The sequence below is a fragment of the Anticarsia gemmatalis genome, chromosome 3, assembly GCF_050436995.1.
Source record: "Anticarsia gemmatalis isolate Benzon Research Colony breed Stoneville strain chromosome 3, ilAntGemm2 primary, whole genome shotgun sequence".
Classification (NCBI taxonomy): domain Eukaryota; kingdom Metazoa; phylum Arthropoda; class Insecta; order Lepidoptera; family Erebidae; genus Anticarsia; species Anticarsia gemmatalis.
In genome coordinates, this window is record NC_134747.1 from 5,658,234 (window position 1) to 5,682,949 (window position 24,716).

General features: G+C 34.7%; 2 protein-coding genes across 6 annotated transcripts in view; one reads left to right on the forward strand and one right to left on the reverse strand.

Annotated features, from left to right (window-relative positions):
- Positions 1-212: 212 nt before the first annotated feature.
- Zw (glucose-6-phosphate 1-dehydrogenase Zw) lies at positions 213-3,423 on the reverse strand. The gene has a single exon (XM_076135976.1). The coding sequence runs from the start codon at positions 3,105-3,107 to the stop codon at positions 1,623-1,625; it is 1,485 nt and encodes a 494-aa protein (XP_075992091.1). The 5' UTR covers positions 3,108-3,423; the 3' UTR covers positions 213-1,622.
- A 552-nt stretch (positions 3,424-3,975) lies between these two features.
- LOC142987309 (protein ultraspiracle homolog) overlaps positions 3,976-24,716 on the forward strand; it is a 44,019-nt gene continuing 23,278 nt past the window's right edge. Inside the window, exons 1-3 of one of the 5 annotated variants that reach the window (XM_076135978.1) lie at positions 8,901-9,051; positions 16,502-16,738; positions 22,923-23,127. In XM_076135978.1, coding sequence (XP_075992093.1) covers positions 16,567-16,738; positions 22,923-23,127 — 377 coding nt within the window. In that variant the 5' untranslated portion in view covers positions 8,901-9,051; positions 16,502-16,566. Of the gene's footprint in view, positions 4,294-8,900; positions 9,052-16,130; positions 16,149-16,186; positions 16,739-22,922; positions 23,128-24,716 lie in introns of those variants that run through there. The other 4 variants (XM_076135980.1, XM_076135979.1, XM_076135981.1 and 1 more) reach the window with 4 other exon arrangements.

Below are 24,716 nucleotides of genomic sequence, written 5' to 3' on the forward strand. Positions count from 1 at the left end.
TAGGTATATTTCACAGTATTCGTTGTTTAATCAGATTAATCGATCTTTATATTTTTATCACTGGTCGATGCAGCGATTAGGGACTAGGCATTAAATTCCTGGTATTTTTATTGAAAATGATTACCGGGCTGAGAATAATCAGTAAATAACTGCAGGATAAATAAATACACTCGTTTTTCAGCACCATATTTTTATATTATGTCAATAACAAAAAAGCTAATAATTACCATTTGTATAAATTTCAAATATATAAATTAAGTGATAACAGATCTACATTCATAGCAAGTCACTAAAAAAGATTAACTTTGCTTCATTGAAAGGGCTTATTTATTATGCATTACATTTGGCACAATGACCTTAGTATAAATAAAATATGAGCAAAACCTGTAGTAACTAAAGTTGAACTTGAATGATACTTTCACAACAAAGTACACACCTATGTATAATATAACATGTAGGTAATAAATAACATATTTATTATGGCGCAACTTAAAGATAACAAAAGTGGCCACTCATTGTTTTATTGAAAATGGAATATTTCATACCTAAATAGTTGTAAATAAATATTACGAAATAGCCTTGCAATCCATACCATCAATAGCAAAGTGGTTGATAAATAATTGTAATTTTACAAACTCTGCTATTATCAGTGTAGCATCTATGTACTTAGTATCTTGAAGTAAATGGCTATGAAAATACAAAATATTGTACTTATTTGTTTTAGAATATTTTTATTTTTATAGGTCTTACAACACAAGATCATAGAAATTAGGAATGATTTATAAAATAATTATATTATTTTGGTCAGCAGTTTGTTGTTAACAAGTCCACATTTCATTTTTTTTTTAATAACTTCATACATTATTATTAAACTGAAAGGAATGTACTGGTTGTTTATACATGTCATGTATACTTTTAAAAACAAAAAGATTCAAATATGGTACATCAGTTTCACATTATTTTTAGCTACCCTATATATCTAGAGATACCTTCGTCTTAACCTTGTGCAACACAAGTTAAACAACTATGAATAAGAAAATAAATAAAAAATGCATAAATTGTCCCTTAGGCACTGTTGTAGAAAAATACAAACATTTTCATTTTTACCATATCAACTAAATGCTAATTTCTCTTACTTAATATATAACAATATTTATAGAAAAGTGTAATTAATATCTTTTAAAAATGTTAAACCTCAAGATAATTTTAAATGACCTCTGATAATAACAATTACATTTTGATGACATCTCTTGCATGTGTGTCACATGATTATCACAGCTTTTGATTATTTTTGATGCATCAATTTCAGACAGTATACAAATATGGATAAGGCACAGACACAACCATTGTGATCATTATAAATATCCACTATAATAATAGCATTTAACAACATTATTTGCTTACAATTGATAGGTACTCAATAACATCACATTAAAAATTTATTCAAAAACTTTATGAATATAAAAAGGGAATGAATAGCATAAAGTTAATAATAGGTCAATTATAAAATTGCAGTCAAATATGGAATGTGGTTTAAACATCAATATAAAAATTGTGTAATATATTTCCATCTGTAAAAGCAAACCACCACCAATAAGCCTTAATATCAATATATGTTTCAATTAATCAATGGTAGGTTTCTTCCATTTGTAGGAACCAGAGTACTTGAAGTCATATTCTGCAAGTTTACTGTCTGCTTCTTGTGGCCCTCGAGACCCATACACATAAGGCACAGGCTGAATACGTTTCCCTTCAAGTTCTTTCAAAACCGGTGTAAAAATACGCCAAGCCTCTTTTAATTCATCATTGCGCACAAAGTGCATTTGTGTGCCAGTAAATACGTCCAAGATTAGTCTTTCATATGCATCAGGGACATCAGCTTCTCTGTACCGCATGCTGTACGTTAGATCAAGTTCAGTTTCCACAAGATCAAATTTCATACCAGGAGACTTGCTCATTAGTTTCAAATATAATGCTTCTCCAGGTTGAACTCTTATCACTAACTCATTTCTCTTAGCATGCCCAGCAAAGATATCACCAGGAACATCTTTATACTGTATCCTGACTTCTGCTTTGCGCTCATTCAAGGCCTTACCACAACGTAAGATAAATGGCACTCCTTGCCATCTGGCATTATTTATATGAAGAGCAGCCAAAGCATAAGTAGGAGTAACCGAGTCTTTAGGTACAGTAGGATCCTGCAAGTACCCCAAAGTTTCTTCTCCTTGGCCTTCAGGATTACCAACATATTGTCCCACCAATATGTCATTTAGTTCAATAGGTCTAATATGTCTAAGAACTTTTACTTTTTCATCTCTAATGTCATTTGGATTCAAAGTAACAGGTTTCTCCATAGCAACAAGAGAGAGAATTTGAAGAAGATGATTCTGCATTACATCACGGATGATACCAAAGTCATCAAAGTAGCCTCCTCGTCCCTCTGTACCAAATGGTTCCTTGAAAGAGATGAGTACAGATGCAATGTTTTCTCGGTTCCATGACGGACTAAATATTTGATTAGCAAAGCGAATTGTCATTAAATTCTGAACCATCTCTTTTCCAAGGTAATGATCAATCCTGTAAATCTGTTCTTCCTTAAAAAGACCAGCTAGATGACCACTGAGCTTCTCTGAGCTCTCATCATCTCTTCCAAAAGGTTTTTCAATGATAACTCTCGTAAAGCCCTTGATGGACACACAAGCATTTCTTATATTTACAGTGACATCTGCAAAGACAGTAGGTGGAACTGCTAAATAAAATATTCTGTTAGCAACAGGACCTTTCTCATATTTTGATATCAGTTGATTGAGCATCTCATAATCAATTCTCTTGTCGTACGAGCCAGCGAAGTATTCGTTAGCTTCCCAAAACTGTTCCAGTTTCTCCTCCTCGCCGGGGCGGACTTTTAAATATTTTTTACATTTTTCTTTAACTTCGGCCATCGTTTGTTTAGTGCGAGCATAACCAACAAATTTTGTATTCCGAGGTAAAAGGTTGTCGCGATATAAATACCAGATAGTTGGATATATCTTTTTTCGTGCAAGATCTCCTGATGCACCCAGAAGTATGAATGTATGGGGATACTGAAAATCTGTTTTGTTTTCCATTTTCAGAATATAATATCACTTGTGCGTTACGTTATAAAATAGGATACGTATTTACTTTAAACTCGAGCTTATTTTGTTACAAACACTGCTTTTACTATTCTAATTTACACTGAATATCGACGCCGGGAAACTAAGTCGACGAAGTAAACTTGCAAATAATGTCAGCACAGTATTTATACAAAGTTTATTTCAGTTTTAAACTTGCAAGGTTGCAAGGTCAAAATGCAATGGTTGTATTTGATTGGACAATACGTTCTTAATGCAAGTTCATAATCCAATCAAAAACAGAAGCAAGATAAAAAGTTGAAGTGAAAATGAGAACTGACCTTATTGGTTGACATTAACATGACATTGAAAAATAAAAAAAAGGCGCGTTCCACTTTAAAATTATGTAAAAATTATTTTTTACGCAACAATAAGGCAGTTCAAAAAGGTTTAAACGAGACTAATACAATTATATTAAAGTCTGTAAAATGAGTTCGATTAAGAAGAAAGAGTTCAGAATGTATATACGCTACGCTCATTAATTAATATATACGAAAATAAACTAAGAATGTACATAATATTAATCATCTAATAAACCTATTCATTGAAACTTTTATTTCCTGTCACGACTAAACATATCATATGAGATTAAGGTATTTACTACTAGGGAACACAGTATATTAATTAAAGCAACTTCTCGGGTAATATTATTATATATCCTGATTCTGATTACAGTGCTTTCCAAAAGGAAATTTTCAAAATTATGTTTAATACGTAAGTAATCAGTTTTCATACTAAAAAGTTTAATTCGTAATCAAATTTCTATTGCATTTTTCACATAGTTAAAATTACCCTTTCCGCTAGCTTCCGAACGAAAACGACTGTGACGTGACGCGTTGTTTTATGTCACTTTTTAGAATTAATTGAAATTGGGTTATTCGTGAATTCTTTACAAATAATAAGGCTTATTATTGCCGTTTTAAAGTATAATTAAGTATTATTACGAGTGTGTTTCATAATATCTCCAAAGACTTTTGTGTACAGTAAGGGGGTGTATAATTTCATCTTCGTATAGGTATATTTAGTTCAACGACCTTGTTACTGACAGGTTCATCGTTAGCCACTGAACTATTCTATGAAAGTGGTATCCCGCAGACGATAGATAAATTAAAACCAAGGATGGAGCCCTCGAGAGATTCAGGTTAGTGTATTTGTATTGTATGTTAGTATTGTAAACATGAATTATGTCAAATCATATAGCCTATCAGAATACATTGACTCTATGTTCCATGCATCTTGTTTTAGATGATAAACAATGTTCCTGTAGGAATTACGTTTATTTTAGTTTTGTATCGTATTGTTGAGGTTATATGCTAAGACAAAACTTTCCGTCATAGTTGTAAAATATTGTTTATAGCTCTGTTTAAAGTGCTAGAATGAGTTGCAGAGTGTGATTTGATACAGAGTATGTAAACGTAGTGTTTAAACAAGTCTTAGTGCCGCGACTAGTGCTTCTAGCTATAGCCCACATTGTTTAGAAACTATCATAACAAGTCAAAACAGGGTACTGGAAAAAAGTATGTTGTAGTCTATGAATAATGGAAGTAATTGTCATTCAATATTCAAGAGTAACAATATATTCTACCAGAGAGACCATAGCCTGTGTTAACAACCTTTAGATACATTTATTTGTGTCATAAAAAATACACTAAGCATAATTCCAGTACATACTTTATACAACACAGTACTTAATTTATTTTTAGGTCTAACCTAGGCTGAAATATTCAGTACCAAATTCCTGCTAAGATTCAATTTGCAGGATGAAAAGCCAGTCTTTAACATAGATTATAATGAATTTATAGTTGAGGTCATTGTCTGATAAGGATTTGTACACAAAATTTTATCTAGAGTAGATTACCTGATAGTGTATGCTGAATGAAAACAAAACTTAAGTAGGTAGCTTTGTTTCTTAATACATTAATTGTTTGTATAAACTTGTTTGTTATGACACTGTACACTGTATGATTGTGTACTCTCTATTTCATATTTTGGATATTGCTGTATACAAAAATCATATTATAATAGATTGTGATCTTAAGTATAGAGATGATATCATTGATAATTATCTATTATCAGTTGATGCAATAGATGCAAAATTTTGAGGCTGGTGATAATTCTATCAATAAAATTAAACATTTGTAAACCCTTTATCCCAAACTATATACACGCTTTTTTGAATACAACAATGCTTTGGTTGTTATTCCTCAATATCAGTTATTTGAATAGTCAGTAGTATCTTTCTTAGTTCTTTAAACGATTGATACTGATCATAATAGTACAAAAAATAGAGATGTAATACCACAAACATCAGCTTTTTATAAGTATTTTTTATTAAAAATGTGTGTAAAACATACTAACTGGTAATGATTACAACAAATGGTACATATTTGTGAAATAATGTGATATTGACTATTATTATAAGTCCTTTGATACAAATCTTTTGAGATAAAAATTTGGTAGTTGTTATCAATAATCTGATGTCAAAAAATCCCAACTTGCAAAAAGTGTTATCTAAATTCTGATATTGATAAAATGCTGATTGTAATTGTCTAGACCTAATCTTATGAAATTTGCGTCATGTCATCACATATCCACCTAAAATCTATTTAATTACAAATTTCAGGACTAACCATGATTTGAGGTGGATGGATCAAGAGGTTGAAATAAATATTAACATTTTGATGGTTTTAATTTAAGGATTTCAGTGATCACTTTTATAATAAAGCAATGTTTTTATTGACTAATAAATATTAATTTTCATAATTATTTATATCCAATAACATAGTATCATTCAGTATTGTCATTAATTATTAGGAAAATCTGTGGCTATGGATTTTATTAATTTGGTACAAGAATTGAATGTAATGTTCTTGGACACCTTTAATAAAATTTACGATTTTCCTTATTCTTGCCTAAAATCAATATTTATTGAATGGAAGAATATACTTAACAATGCAAATAAGAATAAAACCTTAGTTTAAAATTGTATTCTCTTAAAAACCTTTACTCAAATGTATTTGTAAGCGCAAAAAAGATGCAAATGAATGTTAAATAATTTATTAAAATCATTTGCAAAGTCATTCACTTCTTGACAAGAATAACAAATTAATTTAACCGCTTTACAAATCTCTGAACATTTAACATACAGTCCATTTATGTCTTTTGGCTTATTTTAGTTTTCACCCTTCGTCATAGATGGCGTGTTTCAATTAGTTTCATCAAGTATGGATAGATGGCGCTGGGTACATCGTTTATAAACAAAGGCTTAAGTTTACAAGACTGATGTTTGGTGTATTTTATCTGATGGATTAGAAAACATTATAATGACAAGTAATATGTAGAAATATTGGGAATATATTATGTTGTTGTACTTTGACGTACAACTCACTCTATTTCAGTGCTACGAATTGAACATGTCCCAAAGGCTTAAAGGTGTAATTTTCCCTTGGTAAATGTGAAGAGAAAATATCCCGTCTAAATCAACACATCCGTGAGACGGTGTGGAAGTGGCTCTGCTTTTTCTCTATTCTGCCACCGTGGATAGGTATCACAAATATTGTTTCGCTTTCTTCCGCTGATTAGAACGCGTGTAATTCCTGTGTTTCATTTAAAACGCCCTTTACACATGTCATAACAAAAAAGGGGTAATTGCGACGTTGCACTCCAAAGATGTTTGTTGAAATTCGTTAAATTCAAGTGACGTAGTTAGCGGCAAAATCCATAAACACACTATACTTTTAAAACTTCTATAACTATCAAAACCGGCTCATTACTTCCAAATTTATACATCGAGCTGTATACATTTTGTCCTCTATGTGCAAGGGTTATACAATTTTGAAAACTACAATTTTGTTCGATAACCAATGTTCTAACTTTACCTTAGACTCGTCACCGCATACTCCACAATGAATAAAATCCACTATCAAGTGGTTACATAATGCCAGATGTCACGGCAACCTGCTGAGGATAGATAGCGGAACAAACTTGACGTGTGTCGGAAAGAGTAGCTTACAATAGCACGAGATATGGACCCCTTTATTTTGTGAAACACTCGGCTTAACTATACAAGCCCGCTATGTTGCTTCATGTCTAATTTTAGTGAAGTTCGGCTTTAAAATTTTGTAGAGTTATTTACCACGAAACTGAATTGTTTGGGAAGCTCTATGTGTTTTTAATTGGTTAGTAAACTGCTATAGCAAAGTTTATTGGTAATAAAAAGATTTAAGTAAAAGAAAAAAAAACATTGACACTAGGTTGACCACAAACCATACGATAAGGAGACGAAATATTACTAAATTGTATCAAATTAGTCTCTAGCAGATTACAGGACTTTCTTTACAATGTAGAGCAACTAGTGTCGCAGCCTGAAATTATCAGCGGCTCTATTATGTGAGAAGAACACGGCATTATTTTTTTAATTGGAGCTGGTCGAATATTATCGCACTTTCAGAGTTTCAGTGTTAATATTAGTTCAATAGCTGAGATACTTGAAGGTAGAATAATTTTCATAATTTTCCTTCCCCTAAAATTACCTTTTAACAACATTATTTTTTACGGGAGAAGCTCTACGTTTTCTGTTGTAAAAATTGTTACTATTGGAGGTCTATAATCCTATAAGGTTATCTTAGCACCAGAATTGTGCCTGGCCGGCGCGCGAGGGGTAGTTGTAATTTCTTTACAGAAGAATTCTAAATGTTTTCTAACATGCCTCCCCTTTACAGGCAGCCTCCGTCAGAAAGTAGAGAGTTAACATAATGACTTACCAGACAAAAGTACAGGGACGTTATAAATCGGCAATTAATTTGGAAAGTACGTCTTCAACTCTAAAATTCTGATTTTTCTCCGCGATTACAAAGATTATTTATTATAATTATGTAATTAGTTTGAAAAGCCCCGTCGTCATTGGTCTTTTAAATGTAATTTCTAAATTAATTTACTTTTCAATGTTGCAACTACCAGCGCATGATGATAATATGGACATATAAATATGGATCTTCGGCACTTTATCCAGGGTGGTATTTCTCCACATTTTAGGAGCTAAAGATAAAAAAGTATTCAGAAGTTCTGGAGTGTTATCAGATTGCAGGATACTTTCAGTTATATCGTTTCTTAACTTTTTACAGACGATTAAGTTCTTTTTGTTACGAGTAGAGTCTAGGCGTGATTATTAATTTTTGAACCCTTGTTTTTAGATATAGTAGACGTCCTTTTCTTGAATTTAATTGGAATCCATTTTTTTTCGAGAGACATAGTGGAGTCTCCCACGGTTTCCATATTATCACATAGAATTGGCTAGAGAACAAACGACCATTGCTTGTTAGATAAGTAGAGTCACACTAGTATTTTTATCAAACTCGATACAAGGGAAAATACTTGACGCCAAACACGATAACAAAAGGAAAAGGCTTGCTAAAATTTATAAAATACGTATTCGAAACCTCTGTCACGTACACGGATTTAAGACATTAACATACTAGAGTCAGGTTTATACCACTTAATTATAAAGTCAATATAGTCCAATAGGTTAATAGACTGGTACAGGAGACGGGTCCGATGAAAGGTCGTATAGTCTGGCTGGTCACATTGCATGGTGCGGTTCGAAGGACTAAAGCACGTGCGATGCGGCGCGACAGGCAGCGCGGGCGGGTGGCAGGGCGAGGGGTGCGCAGTCGTGTGCAGTGGACCACTCGACGTCGCACAAGGTCAAGGAGAATGATTAACAACGAAAATACAGCAAAACAAACGGTGGCGATGCGGGGTACGAGCCGTACGAGCGGGGACGCGCGCGGCAGTCAGAGCAGCGACGCCGCCCGCATCGGCCGCGAGTCAGGCGCCGCTCGCGACACATACGAAAATCGATGCACGATCCGTAACCGGCATTTAACACTAATCAACTACCGTAATTTCGATATTCATTTTTGATGATGGACGTCATGATGGGCCCCGCGCGCCCTCGCCGCTTATGTTTGTGATGTGTCACTTGTGTTGACGATCAGGGTTGTCACTATTGTGACCATTTTAAAATATACAAGCGCCCTTGGTGCCCATACAACCATAAATCTGGAATTTCTCTATCATCCGTTGGTGTTTCTGTAATTATGGATACGTTGGATATTGCTGATGTTGTAAACGAATGTGTACTTAGTAAAATGTCGACATGTTTTCAAGTTTCTGCTTTAGAATTAGGTAAAATGCTTATATGTTTGCCATATTATACCAAATTAGTATAATAACTATATAAACTCTACATTGATTATTCTCTTCTCTTAGAATATTAAGTCATTTGTTACGCACAGACAATAGTTAGCAAAACAATCAAAACTAATAACTAGGATTCTATTATTGTTGTTATTTCAGTACCCATACCGTAGGCGACTTAACAATTTACACTTAATTAGATTTATAATGTAGGGTCTACTTGTAATGCTGATGAAAGAAATGATATTCAATAAAGAAAATAGCTCTACCTAGTAAATCAGTTTCAAATGATGACTGTAGTTAAAATGAACAACGTTAACATACGCAATATAAACTTGTAATGTTTTAATGCCCTTATGTCTTTATCTGACACGAGTCGTAAAGAGCATTGCAAGGTTGCAAGTGTATTGACTCTAGTGTTTTGAATAAATTTATCTCGGTGCTCTATTGCTCTAGCCGCTGCATTTCCATTCGTGTATTCCCCATTTTCGTATCGAGATAACACAGAACTTTCCTCGTTTGATAGTTTGACGTCAGGATGATGTAACCAAGTACCAAAAGCGTGCCAAAGCGGACTGATGAGATCGCAGCCTCGTCACTTTGGGTGATCACACGAGGATTAATAGTGTCATCTTTTTGCCGTTCGACTTAATAACCCTTAATTAATTCTCTATAAGGCTCTTAATGTGAAGCATTATAAAATATTCGAGATATTTTCGACTTTATCCTTGTTGGATTATAGAATACTGGCTTCGCTTGTACGTAAACAATTCATTCTACTCCAATCTTTAATCTCGAATCATCTGGTTATAGAACTCGGTGGTGCGTGTAAAATTGTCTCTTTAATCATCATATTCTGTTCGACACGAACTCGTAAGAAAATATTACACATTCCATTAAGCATGAAATTAAATCCATTATTGAACTGTTTTTACTGATTCGTACGTAGAAAGTAAGTTGCCTAATTTAGAAATGAAATGTTTCAGTGTTTTGTACACTTGTATAGCTTTGATTTGATAGAAAGAGATAAAACTGTTGGTATCGTAGCTACATGCAACATAATATTATAATGCAACGGGTCTTATACGCGATTGAAAATTTAAAGGTTTGGATACCTTATTTGCTGAGTCAGCTCGTGACCACGGTCGTTGTAATGCGATCGAAACGTCGGGCAGCAAATAAGGTATCCAAACCTTTAAATTTTCAATCGCGTATAAGACCCGTTGCATTATAATATTATGTGTACTAGTCGCGAGAGTTTAAAAACATTAATTACATGCAACATGCTACTTTTATCTCGTAATCAAAATTTGAAGCACTGTATATTGACGAATGCCTTGAAAGCAAATTCAAGATAACTATCCATCCCGTTTAATTACCAAAATCGAAACTATATCACCAAAAAAAATGCAATTTTCAAGCATGCTAAGGCAATTTTGTTCAGTAATAGGGAACATGCATAGTCAATATTTTGACTCGCCGGTAGTTACCGTGTTGGCCCTGTCACTGTAAGCGGCTGTGTTTAATATTGTATAACCATTTCTGAGAAATGATGACAACGACTGGAAACCGACACTGTCAATTGTAAAATTACTACCCGCAGGACCTAAAGTGCAAATGACATTGTGCCCGTAGACACTGTTGCATGTAATGAAATGACGAGTGCTTAATTATAGGATCGAGAACTTTCTAAGAATATGTCGTATTGCTACCCGATGATGGTGTAGATATTGCGAGACCCTACATAAACATTTCACAGAAGCTGTATTCCACGGCTTCAGTCGCAGTTTGGCCTACGAAAGTCTTTTTCTGGAACTATCTTCTATTATATTTTCAAACTTTATCTTGATCGGTCAAGTTGTTTAGCTGTGAATTTTCCACAAGCAGGCTGAAAAATGTGATTTTTACATTCTTTAAAAGGAATTTAGGATTCCCTTTCCCTAATTTTTTTTCAGTATTATTGGATTTGGTATTTATGTAGTCTAAGTTAAATGTTGATTTTGAAGTCATGATTTACTAAGAACAGTGGAAATCTAGTATATAATACTAGATTTCCACTGTTGGTGTGTATGGACACAAAGAAAATATATCAACACTGTACCGGTAATAAATTATTTTTAATAAAAAATAAGTATTGTGCATTAGTTTTATAACTACTACACGTTTATCATTTTGTAAGGCGGTTATCCAAAGCGGTTGTATCATTGTCAAGGTTCTTTACTCTATTTGAATTCATCGCCGCCCTCTTGCCACCTCACTCTTAGAATACTAATACGAAACTCTACGTTTTTGGTAATGCAGTTTCAATAACACTTCCGTGTTGTTTTTTATTGGCTTTTACACGGTTGATTTGTGTGCATATTGTCACTTTGTCGCTCTCGTGTCGACTTACTTCAAAGCCCTTTTCAATTTGAGATGTAAACATGATACTGTTTGCTTACTCCCCGAATTTACTACGTCACACCTGATGTTCCTGATGTTGTCGTTTGTCAATTTTCACACTTTTATTAAAACGCCCACAGTTAATGCCACCTGCTTCCCTTATTTATATTAGGCATTATTCAAAAAACTTATAAATTCTGGTCGTTTAGAAAATTGCTCTACAATCGTATTGCTATTTAGATTTAAGACTGATACGCCCTTATCGTAACTTTAATCTAGTTTTTGTACGCACAAAGCTGTTCTGTTTTTAGCCGATATAGGTAACCTCTTATTAGAGAATTTTTGAATTAATTGTAGTTTATGTAGCTTGTTAAGGAGTGTTTAGTTTATTGTTGTTGCGTGTACGTAATCGCGGGCGCGAGTGGCGGGCGGCACGTCACACCGCGGGAAGTGTTACTCAGTACTCTCTGGCTTGGTCACGGCCAAGGTCTCGTGTCGACACATAGTGTTGCCGTCATTATGTAACGCTCTGATAAAACGCTCTAGTTTCCATTATTTTTAGTGTTCCGGCCTAAATTTAGCTAAACGAAACGCTTATGGAATCATTTTGTTGCAAATATCTATATTCCACAACAAAGAAGATTCTTTAGAAACTGCTCGGTGTAGCAGATAAACCACACCAATAGGAAGTGGTCGTCCAATTAATGACTGGAGTTTGGAAAGTTGGGCTTACGTTTGTTCGATGGTTGTGGAATTCGAACTGCAATGACAAAGTCTCTGCCTAGTGATTTTAGCATAATAGAAATATCACTACCTATCCACATTGATATTATCGTAAACGTTACGATTCAGAATTTTCTTTGAATCACAACCACGATTTCGGCAATTTACCTCGATGATGTATTTTGTTGCTTTGGTGATAGGTACATGAACATTAGTTTGATGCTTGATGCCTAGTCGATATTATGATGATAAAAAATATTTTAAGATTGTTTGATGAATTGTAATCGAAACGTGAAAAAGTTTTAAAGTTCCCCAAATTGTGTGCAAACAATAGATCGTTATGCCAAATGCCAGCGGTGACGAATCACAACTATGTTTACACCACGTTATTCCTAATATAAAGTCATGTCTCGATTCCAAATTGCTTTTGTAGGGCCACGTTGAATCTTCATTGATGTTTTCACTTTGTTTATCTTTGTGAAGTCTATTAAAATTATACTACACGGATTCTATCACGTGTTTGTTAGTGTATTCTCTTACATGTATAATGTAATTGCAATGTAGTCACACAATGAGTCCATATCTGCGTTGAAAATAAGCATTGTTTCTGAGTCGGAGTTCCGGTTGGTCTCCCCGCGCCGCGCGTCTGCCGGCTCGCCCAGTGCAGACTGGCCAGCAGAGCAAGCATCGCTCAGCGATCTTGTGCACGAACAAAAAACACCTGTAGTCGTCAGCGAATCGCCAAGGTCGCAAGCCCCCGCGGCGCGCTTCTCTCTGCGTTCCGTTTACCCATATCTCGCGGCGAATGCACGCGACGCGCCGCCCCCGCGCCTTTGACTCACTGGATACCCGCCACCCGCACGTTACATGCGCACTGCTCGTGGGTCAACACTGAGATTTGGCTTTTCTTGTTCAAGTTGCCACAAAAAGAGGAAAATCTTAAACCAATAAAAAACACAACCAACCGCTCTGGTTACACATCATAGTCATCCTCAACCCTTAAAGACGAATAGCTGTTCAGGCGAGGAATAATTCTAAAATTGGCTTAGATTAAACGGAAATCCATAAACTCGTGAATAGTAATGAAATGGAAAGTAGGTACCAAATTGTACAATAAGATAAGGTGTTGCGCGTGCGTCGCTATTGTCAATGTTAATTATTGTGACTGACGGGCGCGCGTCAAGTCAAGGTCGGCACAAATCGATAGCGCCGTCGCAGGAGGCGGGAGGGGGCAGGCGCACTTCCATCTCCACAATCTCCACATGCACGTATGCACGCACGTCATGCACACCAAAGAAAGTGTAGGAAAGTGGAAACATTCCTTGATAACGCGACAAACTGCTCTACGCTCACTGAGCGTCGCGTAATTTTTACTTATCGCCATTTTGCATCTGTTTATTCTGTTGCAGAATATTTTCACGATTGCTGCAATACTTATAATTTACTGCATAAAGTTTTTATTAGCAATAAAATTTTACATGACAGTTCAAACGACCACATATTTCTAATATTAGATAGGTAGGTAGGTACTACATAAAAGTCTCATGTTCAGGACATCTAAAACGTATTCTCTATTTCAATACCTATATTATGTTGATGTATTGGACACACTGGACACAATATGTAATATTTCCTTTGTGAAGTATATATTATTACCGGTAGTGTTGGTGTCCGCTTAGTCATTGTCGGGGCGATTCCCTTTGTGTAGCCCATCAATCCCGACAATATTATAATGGCTCAATTCATTCATTTCGTGCTCGAAGGCGACGGCATGGCGGTTTACTAAAGCCTTTGTCGAATTGACGACAGTGTGGGTAGTGGGTAGTTTTCTTCATGGCCATGTATTGATTTGCAGCGATATACAACTCTCTCTATCTATATGTACGTACACCCATATATGCGTGGATTAATTTGGGAAAGAATCCTGTCTCACAAAAAGCTATCAATTACAGAGACCCAGGGTCGTCAAGGATACGGTCCCTGATTGACAGGTCCGTGTTATGTAGTTCTCTGATATAGATGCGTCCCTAGACCTTAAACCGAGCGTAAATGGATATGGATGAATTCACGCCTGGCTGAGCTCTTTTGAATTGAAAGTGAATGTTATCAAACACCCACGCAGCAAATAAGATATTCTTTACACGCCTTCGCCGCTGCTTGTCAGTTTTCAAAGGATTTATTTATGGATTTATGTAGTTAATATTTAATCGATTTATATTCTTGTGTAACACCATAATATATGTATGTTATGACGATCATAATATTAATATTTTCTACTAGCGAGTACGTCAATTTATCTTAATCAATCAACACTCCCTAAAAACTTCTTCGCGTGATCTTATTGAGATCTATTACGGTGATGAACTTTAGCTAGAGTCTAATGGTTTGTGTTGAATTAATATGTATAGTCTTAGTTGGTTTGTACGTTTATTTGTTCATCTATATTGATCACGATTATTCGTTTATTCGTCGCAGTATGTGGTCAAGATGTAATCTAATATCTTGTTATTATCTTATTTATTTTTCTGGACCAAACCCTATTGACGATGGGTCGCGTCACCCTTCCTTTACTCATTATCGGCTATCGCTACTATTTGTATGTTCCAAGTACCTTGTGTATTTTGAATTTTAGATATTACACACAATACTTTCTTTTTATATGTTCGTGCTGAATATTTATCTAGAAATATCTACCCGGATTTTGTTATTGTTGGTACCTAAGCAGTTTATCTACTGCACGGGTGGCACAGATAAATAGATTGATTATACCTATTGACAAAACTGCTTGATACCGATGATAAAACTTAAAAGAAATAGTACATTAAAAGCAATTTCTTTTTATTAACTCATCAACTGTATAAAATCATCGTTATTACAAAGATAGTTCCTCAGAACACCGTTAAATTCTCAAGGACTGCCTCAAATGTTCAAAACATAAAGCGATGATGTATTACCGTTTAATAATATCAAAGCTTAAAGCCAAACATTCGAACACCGGATAAGTTTTTGTCGTGAATGTATGACAAACGCCCTCAACACGTGCAACGGACGTCCCTCATACGCACAGGCCCAAGGCCGCATGTGTTTACGTACAAACAAACATTTGGCCGTGGGTTCTATCGGCTTCCATCACAAATGTTTAAAAGTTTGACTTCTCTATACGATTGTAAACCCACACGTCGTACAAGCTTCTGTAGTGACATTTAGCTTGTTTCATTGTTTGCTCGTTAAGGTCACAATACAAATCCATAGACTTGAACTTACTAAGGATGGTTTACATCCTGAATATACTTTTTATTTAGTTGTAGTTACAACTGATCGAATGAATAAGTACCATTAAATCGCGCTAGGTGACATAGCGAATTTTTATATGGTAGAGGCTATCGCAGGGAGTTCGGTCTATGAGTGACGTAAAACTTAATTACAGAAACGCGCCGCAGCCACGATCACGAAGGCCGACGGCTAACAACCACAATTATTTAGATTATTGTAGATGATTCCATTCTAACGTATAACTATAAAATTTTAGATTATCTGGTTCAATTCGGAATCATTTGCAGCTTTAAAAGCAAAAAATGTGATTATAGCAACTCGTTTTCGACATAAAATGAGATTTATTCATGTATGATTGTATGCGGACCTTGAGCGCGTCGGGTGAGACCTTCGCGCCGGTAACCGCGCGGAAGTTGACGGGTACATTTTTTGTCAAATTCGGGCTTGTTGAATTTTAGTGCGCATTAGTCACTAGCTAAGCATCAGCGCCGAAGTTCGTAGCGCATTGTTGACGAGCTGCAGCGCGATATCGTCGCGTCGGGTGCAATAACAGTCGCTATCACAATGTCACTACGATGCCTGCTTTGTCCCCGGCGCCGGCACTGACGCTTTTGTCCGTATCTCCGTCGTCGCACGCTCACTCGCATTTGCACGTATTATTTAGAAGCCTAGCGTCACAACCATAATTCACGGTTTGATCTCTCGGGGCGTAAATTGATCGTGACCACCACATTGCGAGCTAAGCGGCCCGCGTAACTCGTGTATCTGTGCAGTTTTATTTGGAACTTCGCTCAAGTGCAGTGGGTTACTAGTGATGTGAGGATGCTTGTGCGTGGCCATGTCGAGCGTGGCGAAGAAAGATAAACCGACTATGTCGGTCACAGCGCTTATCAACTGGGCTCGGCCCCTACCACCGGGCCAGCCTCCCCAGCCGATGACACCTACGCCGCCGAATTTGTTGCAACAGCTGCCTGCGCCCTCTAACATTGACTGCTCACTCGATATTCAATGTAAATATCATCTAATTAATACAAGTAAAATTAAAATTATTTCATAATTTTTAAGTATAGGCTTTCTAGTCACTTTTCCCGTATCTTAATCTGTACATACCTACGTACATGCAAAGTATAGGCGTATTTGTTAACTAATTCATGTGTTATTGCTAATGCTTTATTTGTTTATGGAAAATGCCTTTGTAATGAAGGTGTACTTAGTAAATTAATGCTAACATACGACTTAAGTTTTCCAAGGTTTCCGGAGTACCTGCTATTGTTCCGTTTCTATCAATAGCTATACATACTTTATTAAGGTGTGTTTAGAAGTTTTTAAGCCTTGCTATTATACATATACATTTAAACATATCTAGTTGATTACGACGTCATTTGATATAAAACGGGTTGTTCACTAACACAAAGCAAGTAAGTAATAAAGTGTCGAACAGTTTTTGAAACGATTTATGATACTTGTCAGTTTATTTATGTTGATGACATTATAAATCATCTTCGGAAGATTGAGAACGTGATCGAGTTGAAAGTTTAATTACATTTGTACTAAACAATCATAAGACGGTTGCAGAGCGCGTATTAATAACTTGATCAATCAAGGTTGGACAAACTCGATGGACTCCTGATAAATAGATGGCAATGACACTTTATTGATTGCAATGAATTGAACTGAAACGAGAATTACCAAAACAGCCTTTGTATCAATAAGTAAAACAACGACAGCATATTATTTTGTCTTCTTAATTACGATTAAGTCACACTTCACCCTCGTGATAGCCCCGTGATATTCCCCAACTCTACCCTTATCGGTTTTGAAAATAATGATTATGCTTTTGACATTGGTTACATATCGGTACATTTTTTTTGAGTTTGTTGTGGCACATGATTTCCATTTCATCATTTAATACGTTATGACTCTTCCTAGGCTGTATTAATATAAGAAGGTTTTAGGAGAAGTTTCATAACATTATCTACCAACCATATAATTTGGCTGGTATAATAAATTTTGTATAAGTTACTATTAGTTGCTATGAATTAGTACTTAAAAACAATCTCTAGAAATATATTAGCCACTGGATAGAATTACCTTTAAAGTTGTTACGAGCTCCCAGCCAACAAATATTTTTCAGACTTACTCGTTCAGATTTCAATAAGGCTAAATCGTTTTATTTCTCCAACTGCTAACAAATAACTCACTATAACGGCCACTTTATTCAAACAACTGTCAAGTAATCAATAATCGACCGTTCTAAAAATATTTCTGCACTATGACTCTACCACTGTACATTTTTTATGAAGACAGCATAGCCTTAATAAATGGCGGCCTAATTCTTCAAAAATAGTTCTAACGAAAGGCACGAGATTTCTACGTTTGTTTAAAGGCCTTTTAATTAATTTAAGAGGTGTTACGAACTCATTTGTTTGCTGCGGAATCGAGCTTTTACGAGTTGAGTCAGCATGATGGATGTTTAATACTGATTAAGCACATTTATAATTATCTCAACTGCTTAATTTATTCATGTTTACCTCTATACAGAGTTTGGGGAACATTTTCCCCTTTCTCTCTTCAAAGAAAGGACTTCCAAGCAAATTATTTCGTATAGATATTTAGTACTATTTATTTAAGTAGTTGGTAAATATTTATATCATACGCAATCTTTCTTTTTCACTGATTTTCCTTAATTACTTACATTAACACGAAATTATACGATACTCCACGTCTCGAGAGCGAAAATTGTTATTACGCTGTACAATATCTCTTTGAAATAAAACTCAATTATAAATCTAATTTGAGTTGTCGTTCTCTTTATATGAAAGATAACTATGTATCTAATAGCATTTTATTATGTTTCTCGAGACTTATTTATAAAGTTAATAATAAGATTCTGCGCAGAGATAGATGTATCTTAGTGCACGGTTTCTATTAAGTCGCAAACATTTTTCTAAGAAATACAAACGTACAGATGCCGTAAGACCACTTATGATTTAAAGTCTCAATATATTACCTTAGTATTTCTAAAGCTAACGACAAAAAGTATTTGCGTATCAATTCAATAGATTTTCATAGAATGCTTCTAGAGAAACTTCGGAACAAACTACATTTTGTAGGTGAAGCGACAATCGCTTAGGAGTTTCCTTTCAAAGGGCTCTAGTTTGATAGTTTTCTTTACACCCACAAAGGACCTTGCCCTTATTGCTCAGAAATATTGTAAACTTGTGATGTTTCAATCCAGATCAATATCATAATTGGAATTAGGAATCTCACGTCATAGTCCAAATCAAATTTCATTTGTGCTCCCTAAATTGAAATGATGAGATAATGGAGAATAAATGAAGCTTTTGTATTGAAAACTTCGCTATATGGACTTACAAGGGACCTAATAAAGTACGCAATTTAGTTGTAGCAGAGCAAAATCAATATTGAAAGCAATTAGAGTGGGGTGGTACAAAAATAATAGCCCAAAACATTTTAGTTAACGTGAGGTGAAACTAAAATATTAAATTTCGTTTCTAAAATTCGTTGTAGTTTCTCAAATAAATATAATTTTCAACTACATTTTGAATATTGCCGAATGCCAGCGCTTACAATATTCTGGCTTATATTATTTTGTGTGGCTTTACATAAAATAGTTACAAATGTGATATAATCATCATGTTTGTTAATATTCATAAGAGCTCAATATATTATGTCTTTATTACAATACAAATTATAAAATTCTGCATTGAATTAATCTCAATAGATATTATGAATTACAATAAAATGTCAAGGCTAATTGATTATCCTATTATTATTTTCTTTATTAATAACAGAGCTGAGTACAATATTGACAAAATATGCATCAAATTAGTATAATAAAAAATGCACGGATTATTAAATTCCAGTTGCGCCATTATCAGTATTCAAAGTCAAACTTCATAATGTATTATATAAATTCCAAAAGAATTAAATATTGTATAGTGACTGTAAATCGTATATTAGTCCCTTGAAGGTTGTCTTCGATAAATGAAACAGCTTTATTGTAGAGCTATGACCATCGTTTCTATATGCTGCTTTTTCAGTAGGAAAGGTTGACAAAATTATTTTTGACTATAGTCCCAAGTACCTTGAAAGTAGCTATAAACCTACATTTATCTTATTTCGCTACTGGTACGTTAATCATACATTTTATTTCTGCTATTATACAACGTCTCAATTTCACCCGTATTGAGTCTTTTCCACAGTTCACGGAACCGGTACAGAATTCAAATTATTCGCGTCTAAGCTACATCGAGATTGTCAAGGATATTTTTTGCTGCTTAGGGGTCACAAGTAATTGTAATTTCTAATGTTAGTTCCATTTTAACATAAATAGTTTGCTCGTGATTTTATTTAGATGTTCCAGAAGATTCGTGCTTTAAGCGAACAAAGAATATCATGAAATGGTATAGAATTTTGTACATTTTCAAGTTGTCTTCTGCTAAGCGTGTCTAGTTTCTATTGTAATACTATTTGTCCGAATTTGCTTGTTATACTTTCTTATGTAAATAAACATCTTCTGGATCATTTCCAAAATCCTTGCGTTGTAAGAAAACTTTATCTTCTTTAAAATCGAAGGAAGTTCCTAAAAACAAAATTGAGAAATGAAATACACTTGAGCGATAGTTTCATTTTGCATACCTAACATGTAATTTTATCGTGTGAGATGACGTTTTTAAACAGACTGCATTTAGTCAGATTGTGCAATGCGGTTAAGGAAAATTATGAATACTTTAGCACAGTAAAGCTTCATGCAAAAAGAGATATAGGTAGTAAAACTAGTAATAAAGACTCTATAGCAATGGAATGGTATATTTATAAATTACAGTTTACCGACTAGTTGATCGGGACTTATTTTTATGTGCACATTGGCAGGGCCCAGCAGGGTTCACGACTTGAGAACAAGACGTATCAGGTGATCTCTTATTTGTGATGGTGACGTAAGTCCTTGTTCGTCGTTCAAGTGATGGACTGACATACATACATGCTACATACGTACTGTAGAAGCGGATGTATCACCGCGATCTGATGCAATGCAGCCGTTTCAATAATAAAGATAGCGATTGTTTTTAACAAATTGCATCCAAGCTCTTATTGCGTTGTAATATTTTTATTTGCATTCTTTGTGAATGATTAGTTTCATTAGATCATTATTATATTTAATTTTTAATTGGACTTTTATTTTAATGTTTCTTATAGTCGGTTAGATAACAATCAAGGTCTGTGCAGTTGTCTTCTGCGGAAACGACTGCCCATTACTGCTGGTAGAACACGTATTATGTGTTAGTCGCAAATATAAGAATATAGTCAATTAAGTACCTAATTATATCAATACAATAGGAGTTATTTACTCGTACACGACTAGAATCACGTCGTCAGTATCACATTAGTGTAACTGATTGGACTTCCGGGAAATTCGTCAAACGTCTATCACAAGTTCCTAAAATACATATTAGATTCCGGAAATCGTGCTTATACGTTTCTTGTAATGAGATTATATCTGTTTTATTAGTAAGTAGATTGTTTATATTGGATTTGAATATCCATACAAATATGATCTGAATACACGTTCGTATGATTGGAAAACTTCTCGTGGTATAGGTACTCAGGGGGTGAAGGAATGACTTTGTTGAGCTGCAATAATGCCACCCTATGTTTAATTAAACTCTATCCATTATTTGTATACCTACCTCCTGTTACAAGTAATTCATAATAAATAATGAAACTTTATTATTAACCAGCTGATGTCATCTTTTAAATATAAAACCTATGGTGGGTGTGGAGGTACGATTGTTATTAATAACAGATATTTAATTGCAAGTAAAAACAAAACGAGTTCAATGAATGATTTTTTCATTATCTAGGTAATAAGTACGTTGCATTCATATCGAGTTATAATTAAGATGATTATTTTTATTACGAAATACTTATTTTTGTTTGATAGTTGAGGGTCGGCGAGTATAGAATCCTTTGTACGCGACGGTCACTGACTGTTGGATATTGGTCTTACAAGATATCGAATGATGTTTACAAAAGTAACTATGTTGTGCAATCTAATAGAGAAAGTGACGGAAAATATGCTGCTTTAATTTCATTTTGTTCAGAATACCGAATAGTGGTAGACTCGTAGTGCTCATTTGCATTTTGAAAGAAGCCATTGATCATTAGTTTACTAATGTCAGAATAGAGTGGTACTCGATATCCCTGTTGAATAAATGATTCATTTAAACTAAAATACCAACTGTAACTAAAATATCAATACGTTTAACATTAATAATTATGAAATAATTCACTGGATGGTACGTGGGTTGTTTGCAAATTACTACAAAAAAGTTTGAAAATCTCAGGTGACATCTGTGGAAAATCTTTAAGACATTATGCAAACAAGCAAGCCAATAACAAATAACAAGCAAGGCGTGCCGATATTAAGAGCCATGTTATAAGGTTTTTTCTCAACTCTACAATGACTCGTTGTACTATAAATAGCCAGCAAATAATGAAGCGTGTACCGATAGATCAGATATTGGTATCATGACATTTAGTTTAGGTTGCACAAACTTGCTACAAAACAAAATACACGTTTCACGTGTTTGTACACGATTTTAACGTACCTATTGCTGAATTGCGTCACCTAAGCTTTTTAAAACAGAGCTCACAAAGCTTTTAGTTTAAAACACCTGAATGTTTTCAATCATCGTGGGAATCGCTTTGTAAACGTGGGCAGACTGGGCAGTAGTACAATTCATTGAATAAAATTTTCAAAGCAATCTGAGATGTGCTCTTTAGAAAATCCTAAAGTTTTCTAATGCACAGCAAAATGGGGGCGGTTGGCGGTATATGTTTATTTTCTTTTTTGTCTGCCGCAGGAGTCCTCAGACTAATGAACCGGTTTTGTTGGTTTTCGGAACAACCGCCATCCTTACTTTTTGTTTTCCGGAGCATTGTTTAATGCGGCCTAATGTAATTCCAATACAACATCCCCTTATTTGGACTCAAAAACATGCTTCCAAAAATCAATTTATCGTTATAAAGATAGTCAATTAAATAATCTCATTACAGGCTGTAAACGACAAGCAAAAAAAGAAAATTTATTGTACGCCTCCGCCTGGCGGCTGTAATTAAGATTTTCATTATTGAAGCTGTTCAGGCGTTGATTAGACTTTTTTATTGCAGGGCTGAACTTGGAGGGCGGTTTTATGTCGCCGATGTCACCGCCGGAGATGAAGCCAGACACCGCGATGTTAGACGGCATGCGAGACGACTCCACGCCGCCTCCCGCCTTCAAGAATTACCCCCCGAACCATCCCCTGAGTGGTTCAAAGCACCTCTGTTCTATATGTGGAGACAGAGCCTCGGGGAAACATTACGGAGTATACAGGTATTTTGTTTATTAAAGTAAAGAATACAGAACTAAATAGTAGATGTACGTTTTAGTTAGATGTTATTATTATTTTCATTTAACGCTCAAATATCAGTAATCTTATGTTTCACTGAACCCTGTCAATATCAACATTGATCCCCATATTCCATCTCTCCTCCCTTGCGCCAGATGTATGGTGTTATGGAGTTGAGATTTTTTTTTGCGTTTTTTATCCCAAGTCTAATATGGCCAGTTGCTAATGCGCCTCATCCTAAAAGGTTCATGGTATATATTTTAAGTGTCTTATCACGAAAATACACATTTTACGCAACTTAGACCGGTAAGACGTTTTTGTGGGAAAAATTACCTTTTCTGATTAATGACGCGTCGTGCGGAACAATGCTTACACTGCCAGCTGTTTTCGTCTCAGCATAATACCGTGATGAGTTGTTTCATAATAGACAAGATACAAATATAAAACAGCCCTGAAATGTTCTGGCAAAATTATGTTTTCTACCTTTCATTATTGTTTTTTCTACAATCCGTGTTTGACGTATATATGTAAATATAAACCAAATTAAGAAGTTTGTTTTACATCTCCCGAGTCGAGCTTGTCTCTCAGAAAAAGTAAAATGGTGGCTGATTACAATTTTTATTTTCGTTCTTTGAGTCAGGTACACGTTTTATTCTTAGTCTCAGGACATCCATACAACACTTCGAATAGAACTAAACGTTCAATCAATTCGTCCCGCGTTCAGTCAGATTCGTGGGTTATGGATCTTTATAATTTTCAATTAAGAATGCAAAATGTCTGGCCATTTAAATTTTTATTGCACCTCCAAAAAACTTTACACCACCTTTATGTGGTTATATAAAAACAGCTTGTTTTTTATAGTTTAAACGGATATGTCCGCCTGATAACCTATTAAATCATGTTTTGCACACTGGAATAAATAATAATTAGTTGGTTCAAGATGTAAGGGCTCAGTTAATCATTCGAGTCATATACATCAAGCTAATTCATAATCCGTCCGCGGTTTTGTCACAGACACGTGAGACACATATTTCTGTGTCTTTGAAGATTCATCATATTCATGTAAAAAACTTCTAGAAGTTAATTATATTTTACTGCTGAAATTATTACCGGCTATTAATTATGAAGCGTAGATATGAATCGGCGCATTTAAACGTTGACCACTATGGTGCGGACGTTTAAATTATGTTTCAGTAAGAAATTGGTATACCATTACAAATATAATCTTGTGGCAATCAACAAATGTCATGTATATACCTTTTCAGATGAAGTAATTAAGCTTTTTATTTTATCCGGTTATTCTGAAAGGGCAGTAGTCAAATTGTAATGACATATATTTTTCTTTTATGTGCGAGATGATAAAGACATAAAAGAATTATTGTGTTTTTTCGAGATGTTTGTGCTTACGATGCAGAAAAGTAAATATTTGTTTGTTGTTCACATTTTCGTCGCTTATAATAAGAATTAATTAAAAGAAGCTGTGATTTGACTGGTTAAATAAAAATCATTATCATACTTCAAATACATTTTGGTAAAATTTAATGTTACTAATTATTTAAGATGTGCGAAACTT